The following is a 12872-nucleotide window of genomic DNA, read 5'->3' on the forward strand; positions in this document are numbered from 1 at the left end:
TGTGGCTCACAGGGGCCCAGGCAGCTGAGAAAGGTGCATTGAGGACAAGAGGAGGTGATTGTTGCAGTGGGGGACAGTTACTAGACTGATCCCCCGGTGTGGCTCTCTGCTGCAGCTGAAAGCTGGTGGAATGGAGAGGAGGAGAAGCCCGCTTTCAACTGCTGCAGGGCGAGCCACACAGGGGGAATTGGTTTTCAATGATTGTTTCCCCACTGCACCAATCACCCTCTCCTGTCCTTCATTTACCTTCCTCTGCTGCCCTGGCCCCCTTGCTGAACTGGTGCACCCTGCACCCAGACCCTAAACACTAGACGGGCTGGGGGTATCCCTTTATCAGCGGCCCTGCCCCTCTGTCATGTTAATACAATGGTTTTGCTGTTTTCTGAGGCTCTAATCTGGAGTTCTGAATGTAACTTTGTATTTCTCTCAGTTGTAGGTTTCCATTTGTTTTCTTTGTTTATTGACTCTGCTCTAGAGAAGTCCTGTGTTTCCTGCTAACCATTTGTCTTCTTTCTGCTACAGATGTGGGAACAGGCAATCATACGCAGCAAAGAGCTTTTAGAGATGTATGAAAACCAAATCTTCCACTACGAGGCTCTGAGTGACCTGCTGGTGAGTGATTCTATGCTTGTGTTAGTATTGCTGATAGCTCTTCGCCCCCATTCCCACTTGAGCATTTTTCTGTTAGTTTTCCTGCTCCTGACAATGCAGAATCCAATTTTTTTCCAACAGTCCCTGTTTGCTCTTGTACGCACAGTTGCCCTATGCCCATGCATTTAAAAAGGTGGAGGAGGTTTGTATACATGCAAAGAAAAGTAAACCGTTCTTAATGGATGGTGTGTATGGGCACATACCAAGGCAGTATAATATCATTCTCTGTGTGATTCTGTACGTACACTAAAGCAGCTGAATATTTATACTTCTACTCATCATAAGTGGCCAAATTCTGCCTGTATCTTTAGTCTTTTTAATTGCTAATAACCATCTTTGTTTCTGTAGAACAAGCAAGCTACTTTCTACCAGAACATCATGCGATCCCTGAGGCTGCAACCAGAGTATTTTGCTGTGGGATACTACGGCCAAGGTTTCCCATCTTTCCTGAGGGTATGAAAAACAATATTACTTGATCTAGATAAAAAAAACTTTCTGTACTTCCCTCCTTATTTCTGTAATGTCATCCTTTTAGCAGTTAGGTTATAGATATCAGAGTAGATTGGAAAAGTGGCGTCGCCTCCCCATCCTTGGCAACCAGTCTAATGTACATTAACTTGAAATTGAAAAGTAATAACTTTTGTAATACATGGGTTGCTAAGGATGGCCCCTTTAGTTTTTTCAGTACTTGAAAACTTGGCTATAAATAATAAGGCTCTTCCTAAACCGGAGTTCCACCCAAAAGTGGAACTTCCGCTTTAATCACTCCTCGCCCCCTGCATGCCACATTTGGCATGTAATTTTTTTTGGAGGGGGGGGTGGAGTGGGGGCTTCGGTAGGAGTGGGAATTCCTATCCCACTTCCTCCTTCTGCCCAGGGACCACCGTGGCAACTTCTCTTCTCGCCTTAGGCAGTCCCTCCCTTTAGGCGATCTCTAGGGGCACGTGACAGGTCCCAGGAGATTACCTGTCCACTCATAGAGCGCAGCACAACTCGTGCATGAGCAGTAAGTGCCCGGCCGTGAAGCCGAAAGCTGTCATGGCCGGGTGCCCACACTATGAATGGAGGCGCCGGCCAGAGAGGGGGGGGGGTGGAGGAGAGGAGCTCCTGGCGGCCGTGTCGCTGGACTGTGGAGCAGGTAAGTGACTGTTAACAGTCAGCAGCTACACTTTTTGTAGCTGCTGACTTTTAATAAACACTAAAAGGCTGGAACTCCGCTTTTAAGCTGACCATAGACTGCTGCATTTTCTCTAGTTTAACACCCAGGCTAATTGTGAGAAGCCAGATTGTTTCACCCATCCATGCTAACATGGATGAAGTCATCTCCACTACCCGCTAATGTATTCAGGCAGCTGCAGTATGGTGCGGTTTTACAACCCATTCAGTGGGTCCTCTTAACTCTCCATCAGAGCTGAGTGCTGGGAAATTTTGTACAGTATTGTGCTCAAAGTGAAGGAATCCTATCAGTGTTTAGTGGTAATCTCCAATTCTCATTATTATGGTCAGAAAAAAACTATAGGTATATATAGAGAGAGAGAGAGATGAATTTTGAAATAAAACATATTTTGCATTCTCTTTTTGAGTCACCAGGTGGAGCTTTAGACAATTTTTCATGTTTTCCAGACTTTCCTTTTCACTTGTCAAAAGAAGGTTATGTACATAACTCGGTAGCTCACATGCAAAATGTACATAAACAAATGGATGGCTCATCACATTGACTCTACTTATCAGAAGCCTCAATGTCAAGGTTTTCAAACAAATGAAGCTTCAATGCAGACTTCTGCTGTGCTGTATTTGAAAATAACACATGGTGCTCATAAACCTATCTTTAGATAGTCCTTAGAGTGGAATTTCCACTCTGCAGTCAGTCCTCCATCCACAAGTGAAATAGCTTGAGGGGGAAAAAAACTAAAACTATGCATATACAAAAATACGATGAAAAAAATACTTACCTCATGGCCCTTTCAGGAGGCAGAGGTGAACCTTGCAAAGGTCTGAAATCTTACTAGAATTTAATAGGCTACAGTGTATTCTTGGGGGTTTCCAGCTTTCCTGGGAGGCAGCAGTGAGGCCTCCACCTCCTGAAAGTGTCAGCAGCCATGGCCATTGTAAATGTATTTTATTTTATTTGTGCAAATGTTACATTTTTTCCAAGCTTTTTCTCTTTACGAGGCTGGGGGGACTGACTGTAGAGCAGACCTTCCATTTTCCATGAAAAGTCCCTTTTAAAATGACCCCAAACCATTATAATTTCTATATAAATTGGTGAGTGGCTTCCATTTTTTCTGTTAGGATAATGCTGGTGTGACTCTTCTTACAGAACAAAATCTTCATATACCGGGGGAAAGATTACGAACGCCTAGAGGATTTCAACCTTTGGCTCCTGACTCAATTCCCTAATGCCGAGAAGCTGTCCAGCAGTTCCCCGCCTGGGGACGACATCAGAAACTCTCCCAAGCAATGTATCCAGTACAATAAATTCAAAGTTCTAGCTGAGAGGTCGTTTTTATTTACAGAACTTGTGTATTGTTTAAATATTCAGGAAATAGTTTTTTATCATTTAGTCCAAGTAATCTAGTTTTCATTTGAAATGCATAGTAACTGAACTTTGACGTGGAATGTGCTTAGATGAGCCTAAGGCAGCATTTGCATGGGCAATTTGGCCTGGTGTGAATTGCAGCGACGGGAATCTTCTGATTCCTGCTGATGCTGTGAGTGGCTATCTGTGGCTCCCATTGATTATAATGACAGGTCACCGGCAGCCACAGCTATTGGCTGATGTCCACACAGCCGAGCCAGTGATTACCTGCGGTAATCGCGGCTGGACACAGACAAAGTACATCCATAAGCTGAAGTATAGTCTGTCTACATTTTGCCTTCCCCATTCCCCTCTCCGATCAACCAACCAAAACCTCCTCCACATCCCCAAGTCCCGCTACAAATCAAAGGGAGAACGAAGATTTGCAGTCCAAGGACCACGGCTATGGAACGCTCTACCCACGGACATCCGCATGGAGGAAAACCATTGGGCCTTCAGGAAAAGACTTAAGACCCACCACTTCTGAAGGATTAGGACGTCGCTGGATGCAAAGCGCCTTGAGGCGATTTAGTTCGCATTTGTAGCGCTATAGAAGTTATTCACTCACTCATTAACATGCTAATGCCATATTTAAATACATCCTTTCCAAAAAAAAATCCATACTTTTATTAAGACTTCATCATGCATGCAGACTGCCCTCATGGGATTCTGATCCTCTATAATTAAAAGAATAGTGTGGGCCAGGAATGAATGAATGGGATGGGACAGGATCAGTAAGGCTGGGGAGACCAGAATATGCTAGATGTCCTGCAGCCAAGACATCAGGCGGGCTGTATCTGACTTGCAGCAGCTTTAAATACACACTGGGGTTGATTTACTAAAACTGGAGAGTGCACTATATGGTGCAACTGTGCATTGTAGCCAATCAGCTTCTAACTTGAGCTTGTTCAATTAAGCTTTGACAAAAAAAACTCAAAGCTGATTGGTTTATATACACAACTGTACCAGATTTTGCACACTCCAGTTTTAGTAAGTCAACCCCGCTGTGAGAAGCTTACACGGCGCACTGAAATTAAACTAACAATTTCAGTACAGGAGAGGAGCCTAAACAATTGTGTAAGACTTGAAAGTAAGGCTGGATTCATAAGACTTCCTCTACTGCAGTGTTCCCAACCTCAGTTCTTAAATACACCCCAACTGGTCATGTTTTGGGTATTTTCTATAGATAAAATAGCTGAGCTGTCATAAATGACAAGCCATTGATGTAAAGACCCTGTGCAAGATTAATAAAACCCTGAAAATATGACTTGTTTGGGATTCTTGAGGAACCACTGCTCTACTGCCTGCCATTTTAGGTGGTGTTTGGGTACCTTGTCTGATTCAGATCCCTGTCAAGAGATGCAAGAGGCAGAATCTGATTATGAATAAAGTCTGACTTTACCCCTGGTAATGTGATGGTCTTTTGCACTATAGTGTGATCACATCACCATGATACCTATGGGATATTCACTAACTGAGCAAATTATTTAGCACAGTGACCAGAAACATGTTTTTGATTGTAGCCACAGATTCTAAAACCTTTGATGTTCAAGGGTTTTAGAAGAAGTTCAAGCTATCTGTTGCATGTGCAAAAGCTAAACATTCATAGCACTCCATAGCACCTGGTCAAAAAGTCTAACTCCTAAGGGACAAACGTCATCCTTTGTTCATAAGTCTAGCTGTATGTTTTCTGTGTGGTCCCCCATCAACTCTGCCCCACCACACAAGTACCTGCTTTGTTTCTGTTATTCTTAACTATTATGAAGATGTGCAATGTTTCAGCGTGAAACCCATGATGAACCTCCCACCACGGTACAAGGACAAGCTGGTGCCGGAACAGATTCTCAGGTAATTCCAGAAAATAACAAGAAGGCCCACATTTTCCGTCCAGTTTTTGTGACATTGTCTGGGGCTTTCTGTACTGGGTCTGTTTGATATGTTGCTTAATTCATGTATTTCTTCTCTTCAGCTATTATCGGTATAATGAGTTACAAAGTTTTTCATATTCACGACCCTTCAGGAAAGGCGAGAAAGACCCTGATAATGAATTTGCAGTGAGTATATTTTGATGATGACTTGGACAGAGTACGAAAGAGCTAGAATGCAGGTTAGGTTTTTTTTTTTTCTCTTTGCATCCTAAAAGGCAAGTTTTCTCTCATTCCGCTTGTGTTATTTCTGCAAGAAGCACAGTGAAGGTCATCTCAGGCACATACACCAAGGTAGGAATGGGCGCAGCCATTTTTCCCCAATGGCTAAGACCCAAAAATGTCAGGAATATTGTCCAGCCAAAACTTGAAGTTGCATGATTCCAACATTTCCTAGCACGTGATAGGATGGACAACTAAGATATCTATATATCTTGTGGGAAGATGAGCTCAAGCGCAGCACCTCCAAGGGCTCAGCCACGTGCCAATTCTTAATTTTAGGTCTTTAATTTCCCACAAGTGTCACAATGCATATGAATTTCCTATGCAGAAATTTTACAGCAATCTACAAAACACATACTCCGCCTCCTGGCTGGCCTTTGCAGCAACATTGCTGTGGCCCACAGGCCTGGACCCTTGCTATTCTAGACCAGTGGTTCCTAACCTGTAAATAACTTAGAAAAAAAATTCACCAAATGTAGACTAAAATGTTGCTAACATCCCGTATGGGAATATACAGAAAAAAGGGGTCCCCCAAAGAGGGTTGGGGCTTTAAAGGAAACCAAATGTAGGTACAAAAACCATGAATATAAATGTAATTTATTACATATGATTAAGAAGTCAATAATGTGGACAACATTAGAATTGACTGGTTAATAAAAACAATATCAAAATAACAATAAACCGTTACAATGAGGGTGTATTGACATAAATGATGTCTCCAGAGTAAAGATTATGCCCTAAACCTTCACTCTGTAGACATCATTTATGTCAATTTACAATCATTGTAACTGTTTATTGTTATTTTGATATTTTATATTAACCAGTCAATTCTAATGTTGTCCACATTATTGATTTCTTAATCATATTTAATAAATTACATTTATATTAATTGGTTTCGTACCTATATTTGGTTGCCTTTAAAGCCCCAACCCTCTTTGGGGGACCACTTTTTTCTAATCTGTAAATAACCTTGTACAGGACCTTTAAATCAGTGTGGATGATTTTTTATGTATGAGAGCTATATTATCAAAGGGAAATTTTTAAATTTGGCCTTATTTGGGTGTACTTGGGGACTGAGGTTAGAAACAACTGCTCTAGACCAGTGGTCTTCAAACTACAGCCCTTGGGCCAGATATGGCCCTTTTCCTGTTTCTATCTGTCCCTTGGGGCACTGTTTCATCCTCAACTGACACTGATGGGACACTATTTCTCCCACTGACATCAAGGATGGGGTGCTATTCCTCCCACTGATATCAACAATAGTGCACTATTCTTTTAACTAAAACCAATGATAGGGCACTGTTTAGTTCCACTGACATTTGGGCATTTCCTAGCTGGTTGTGCACAGAATGTGGACCTAGGGCTGAAATTTCACCCCTTATTATCTACGAAGTCTCCAAGCTCAAGACTGAAACCAGGACCTAACAAGGCCTGAGTAAAACAGGTCTACACATGTCCTCAAGCCCCTCACATAGGTGAGAAGCCTAGGTGACACTTATAACTTTTATAGTCCTGTGATCCAGTCTTACCTGCCAAACTACACACCAACTGCCATGTTCTACCGTGGCATGGCGTAGTCGTGACACAGTCAACATCTGAGGTCTGCGGGAATATTTAAGAAAACAATGGCTTCCTAAGAATATGAACATAGCAAAGCAAAAATAATTCAGTTGATGTCTTGTACAAATTGGAAGATAAAATTATTAAACCTTTTTAGTTTTGTAGGGAATACTTTCATATTTTCATTCTTTTAGCTTTTGTTACTTCCCATTTTATGATTGATATGTTTTTGTTTTCACCCTAAACTGAAAATTCTGTACGTATGTTAACTGTGGTGAGTATTTAGCTGATATGTGATGTTCCTTATCTCACAGACAATGTGGATAGAGCGGACGACATTTACCACAGCCTATAAACTGCCTGGCATCCTGAAGTGGTTTGAAGTCAAACAGTTTAACACTGTAAGTCAGCGATGTGTATAGACAGTGCCTTGAAAAAGTATTCATACCCCTTGTTTATCATGTTGTAAACAATGTAAATTTATTTTATTGGGATTTTATGTGATAGACCAACATACAGTGGCACATAATTGTGAAGTGGAAGGAAAATTATAAATGGTTTTAATCTTTTTACAAAGAAGTATCTGAAAAGTGTTGTGTGCATTTGTATTTGGTCCCCTTTACTCTGATACCCCCAACTAAAATCTAGTGAAGCCAATTGCTTTCAGGAGTCACCTAATTAGTAAATGGAGTCCACCTGTGTGTAATTTAAGCTCAGTATAAATACAGCTGTTCTGTGAAGCCCTCAGAGGTTTGTTAGCAAACCTTAGCGTAAAACATCATCATGAAGGCCAAGGTTCTGTGGGTCTCTTTAGAGTAATAAATAGTTTTGTTTTTTTTGTTTGTTTGTTTGTTTTTTACATTGTCTTGTGTTTTATTAAATTGTTTTATCACTTTTATTCCTATTACAAGGCATGTAAACAGAATTAAGTATGACAAGTCCTCTTTAGGCCCGGTTCACACTGATGTGAGTTCATCACGAATATGATGTGTCAAAAACATTCTAAATTCGCATGTCATCCATAAAATCATTGTTTTCAATGACATACATGCGTTGCGATTCCTCTACGAATGTGATACGATAAAAAAAGGGTCTTGTGCAAGTTTACAGCGTTGCGAATTTAGTCTCCATAGACATCAATGTAAATCGTTCTGGAATCGCATTGATGGTTCACATATGTGCGAATTCCACCACACTACTCTCCACAAAAAACAGGAAATACACAGAAAGTTAACACTTTTTTTTTTTTTTTTACATTATGATTCCATTGGCTAGAACATCAATTGCAGAATATCCCACTCCTGAAAATTGCAGTAAATTTAATTTAAAACTCACGCAGGACAAAAAACGGAACAAATTCGCAGTGCAGCAGTGTGAACCGAGCCTTATGAAGAGATCTGGGGTCAAAGTTCTTCTTTACCCTTTAAAAGAAAAAGAGTAAAAATATTTACTTCCAGCCTGGGCCGAAAGTGACATCATGACGTCGCTCCGGTCCTCCAAGGCCATAGGGGCGATCAAAGACGATCTCCTATGATCTCTATGGGAGCAGCCAGCCACACTGTCGGAAAGGTTCTCGGCCAAAGCGGCAGAAACTGTAAGCTTGAGAACAACTGATATGCGGCAGGAGGCAATGTCGGAACGGTTTCAAGAGAGAGCCAGCCGCTGGCTGCAAAAAATTATATCGGGGTTATTTATGTCCTATAGACACAAGATTAAATGAAAGGAAATCTTTCCAAAGTGAAGGAAATCTCCTCTGGGGACTCAAACAGGTTTCTCCATTGGAGGATTTTGGGACTGAAATAGTCAAGATATCTTCATAAAAAAAAAACAGAGGGCCAGATTCACAAAAGAGATACGCCGTCGTATCTCTGTTTTAGGGGCTTCCTAACTATGCGACTGATTCATAGAATCAGTCACGCATAATTTGCCCTAAGATCCGACAGGTGTAATTGTTTTACACTGTCGGATCTTAGGATGCAATACTGTGGCCGCCGCTGGGGGGAGTTTGCGTCGTAAACCAGCGTCCGGTATGCAAATTAGTACTTACGGCGATCCACAACGGTTTTTCGCGTTCGCTACGTCGCTGCTAGTCTAGTTTCCCGTCGCAAAGTTAGTCGTCGTTTTAGCTGCCCTAACTTTACACCGCCCATGTTAAAGTATGGTCGTCTTTCCCGTGTCGAAATTCAAATTTTTGTTTTCTTGCGTAAGACGTCCGGGAATACGGAAGTACGCTACGCACGTCGCTGTTCGAAAAAATTACGTCACTTCGCGCAAAGCACGGCGGGAATTTCGAAACGGAGCATGCGCAGTAGGTCCGGCGCGGGAGCGTGCCTAATTTAAATGGCACACGCCCCTTTGAATTACGCGGGCTTACGCCGGAGGCCGCCGGCGTAGGTTTTCATTGCAAGTGCTTTGTGAATCAGGCACTTGCGATGAAAACTTGCGGCGGTGTAACGTATCTACGATACGTTACGCCGCCGCACTTCTACGTGAATCTGGCCCATTATTTTTATTTCACATCACAACACTCTTATTTTCTTGGCAAGTGCAATCTTAAGGGAGAAAAGGTTAAGCTTGGGTTGAATGGTTTAAAGAAAAATGTAACGCTCCGCTTAAATATAGATATATTTATTTTTTCTAGGAAGAAATCAGTCCACTGCAGAATGCAATAGAGACAATGGAGCTGACCAATGAAAAGATAAGTCACCAGGTCCAGCAGCACAGGGCTGACCCCAGCCTCTCGTTGCACCCTCTCTCTATGCTGATTAGTGGGATTGTGGATCCAGCAGTCATGGGTGGATTCTCTAATTATGAAAAGGTGAGGTTATGAGATGTCCCATGTTTTTCTGTATGACTACTGTAAAATGATTTTGCTTATGCCTTTCTGTAACTACTGTGTATAGTATCTTCTGTTAATCCAAGTCTCCATCTTTGCTGTTCTTTTTTTATATTGTTCTCTGTTTTTCCCAGGCTTTCTTTACTGAACGCTACCAACAAGAACATCCCTCAGACCAGGACAAGATTGAGCTGCTCCAACAGCTAATTGCTTTGCAGGTTGGTGCTTTGTCTTCAATTAATATGATATCACTCCAAGTCTTTGTGTTGAGGCCCGCATCAACTCTGGAACTCCACTAACGTAGCTATATATTCCCCATGTATCTATTACTGCATTGGTTGTAGTCCATTCAGTCCCGCCCTAGTCTATTTTAGTAAGTATTATTCTTTGTTTTCCACTGAAAATGTTTGTTTGCATCCAGATGCCACTCCTGGCTCAAGCAATCCGAATTCATGGGGAGAAGCTGACGGATAATATGCGGCCCCTTCATGACCGACTGGTGTCTTGTTTTCAGGATTTGAAAGGGAAAGTGGAAAAACTATATGGGACCATAACATTGGTTAGTAGGCCAAGGATCTGTAATTTTTAGTATGTCTTTTGATAAGACTAGTCTCTAAACATGGTTTTCGTCATTGTCTCACAGCCTTCCAGTTTGACCGATAGAAAGCTGAGTCGGGCTGGCTCTGTGGTGGTTCCATATATCACATCGGCCACCTTAAGACGATTGTCCACAGTTTCTACTTCTTCTTCTTCAGGAAGTGGTGGCTCTAGGCCAGGATCAGAAGGGTATGTAGCTTCTCATACTTGCTGTTTTCCATAAGAACCTAAAGAATAACCTCTAAAAAAAACAGTTTTTCCACTTTTGGTAATACTGTAAAATGGTATATCTATCTTGTCTTCAGGTCCATTCCAGAACCTGTTCCTCCTCGTCGTGGATCACTAATTTCACGACTAGATGAACACGGTGACCGAGAGGACGGGGACATTCGATTGATGAAACTGAAGCATAATATGGGACAATCACAGACAATCACAGAGCGCCCCGGAGAGAGGGAGGTGAGGAGATATATATTGTTTGGATGGGCTGGACCAGGGGAAAATTTACAAGGGTTCAGTATTTTAATACTAGTCTCCTATTAAATATAGAGTCTACTTGCCAAATCCCAGCGGCCTAAGAGCCTGCAGCTCACAGATGGACGTCTGTCTCTTCACACAGGATCACCAAGCCAAGGGGCAACACCACTGACCCCAATTACTCCTAAAACTCCACGAACATATAGTAAGTAGAACATTTTATGTTGCCAGGTTTCTTTCTTATAACATTTCTGTTTAAGTATTCACTAATTGCCTTTTTAATATTATTTAAAAAATGTACCTATTATAATACAATGTACCTAATTATATAAAACATTTAAACTCTAAACCCCTTCATTCTGTTCATCTCCCCTGCAGTATGTGAATGAAAATCTGTAGTACATACCAAAATATTTTGCCAAGGCTCGTTGCTTAACTTGTATTTCTCAGTCAATTGGTTATAATTTCTTACAATGTTTCCCTGTGCAAAGAGAATATGAATACTGTACATTCTATTTTAGAACTAGGAGCACTTAGCTGTGTGTACTCAAGTTTTATGACTGCACAGTCTTTACATATTCTATTTTTCACTAACCAATTAAATCAACATGGCTCATGACCCATGTGATCACCCTGACAGATAATAACGGTGAGCAGTTTGTTGTTTTGCTTGTATCTTTCGGGTTACTTTGCAGTAAAGCAGGGAAGCAGAAACCCCTGTTGTATATTAATGTTTTTTACTAAACTAAATACTGTACATACTTAGGGCCAGATTCACAAACAAGATATGACGGCGTATCTACTGATACGCCGTCGTATCTCTGTTTCTAACTATGCGACTGATTCATAGAATCAGTTACGCATAGCTAGCCCTAAGATCCGACCGGTGTAATTGAATTACACTGTCGGATCTTAAGGATGCAATTCTAGGCCGGCCGCTAGGTGGCGAGGCCATTGCGGCCGGCGTAGAATATGCAAATTAAGACTTACGGCGATCCCCGAATGTCCCGAATGGCCCGTCGATCTAAATCTACATTGTTTCCGTCGAGTTACGCCACGTAAAACTAGGTCTGAGCCCTGGTTGTCTTAAGCCATGGTAAGTATGGCCGTCGTTCCCGCGTCAAAATTTAAACATCAACGTCGTTTGCGTAAGACGTCCGTGAATGGCGCTGGATGCCATTTACGTTAACGTCTAAGCAAATGACGTCGGTGCGACGTCAGCGCAATGCACGTCGGGTAATTTACCCGACGGAGCATGCGCAGTACGTCCAGCGTGGGAGCGCGCGTAATTTAAATAGGACTCGCCCCATTCGATTGGGCCCGCCTTGTGCCGGACAGATTTAAGTTACACCGCTGCAAATTTCCAGGTAAGTGCTTTGTGGATCGGGCACTTAGGCAGAAAATTTGCGGCGGTGTAACTTAAATCGGAAAAGTTAAGTTGCGCCCGGGCTACGTGAATCTGGCCCATAATACTTACAATTGTAGGAAAAAATTCACAACATACATAATATTGCAAATATGCATACAGTGTACACATGCACAAGCTATATATTCTGCCTAGCAAATGAACGATAACAATGTATGTGATAAAAAGTTACTTACCGTATATACTCGACCGGCCGTAGGTCCCCTGGACCCCAAACATGGCACACATGTAGCCCCACTATTTCTCTACTAGTGTGCAAAGTTTGTTGTCAGGGGAACCTACGGCTGGGGAGCACCATTTTTTCAAAGCCGGGCACCCCTTCTATAGACTCCCATGTTAAACGGTAATTTCTCCGGTGACTTTGGGGACCTGGTACCGGCCGGTCGTAGGTCCCCTGGACCCGGAACTTGGCACACGTGTAGCCCCAGTTTGTTGTCTGGGGGACTTATGACTGGGGAGCACCGATTTTTCAAAGCCTGGCACCCCTTCCATAGACTCAAATGTTAAACATCAGTCTAGTCATGGGCACAGTGAGGCATGCACATGGACACCCTAGGCTTATACTCGAGTCAATAAGTTTTCCCATTTTTTTGTGGTAAA

At 42.2% G+C, this 12872-nt stretch overlaps 1 protein-coding gene across 1 annotated transcript in view; it reads left to right on the forward strand.

Moving 5' to 3' along the window:
• DOCK5 (dedicator of cytokinesis 5) overlaps nt 1–12872 on the forward strand; it is a 187757-nt gene that overhangs the window by 171571 nt on the left and 3314 nt on the right. Inside the window, 12 exon segments of the mRNA XM_040346102.1 lie at nt 523–612; nt 1000–1104; nt 2972–3113; nt 4996–5114; nt 5116–5283; nt 7251–7337; nt 9578–9754; nt 9907–9990; nt 10194–10331; nt 10416–10558; nt 10675–10828; nt 10919–11051. Coding sequence (XP_040202036.1) covers nt 523–612; nt 1000–1104; nt 2972–3113; nt 4996–5114; nt 5116–5283; nt 7251–7337; nt 9578–9754; nt 9907–9990; nt 10194–10331; nt 10416–10558; nt 10675–10828; nt 10919–11051 — 1540 coding nt within the window.

The sequence above is a fragment of the Rana temporaria genome, chromosome 3 (genome assembly GCF_905171775.1).
Source record: "Rana temporaria chromosome 3, aRanTem1.1, whole genome shotgun sequence".
NCBI lineage: Eukaryota > Metazoa > Chordata > Amphibia > Anura > Ranidae > Rana > Rana temporaria.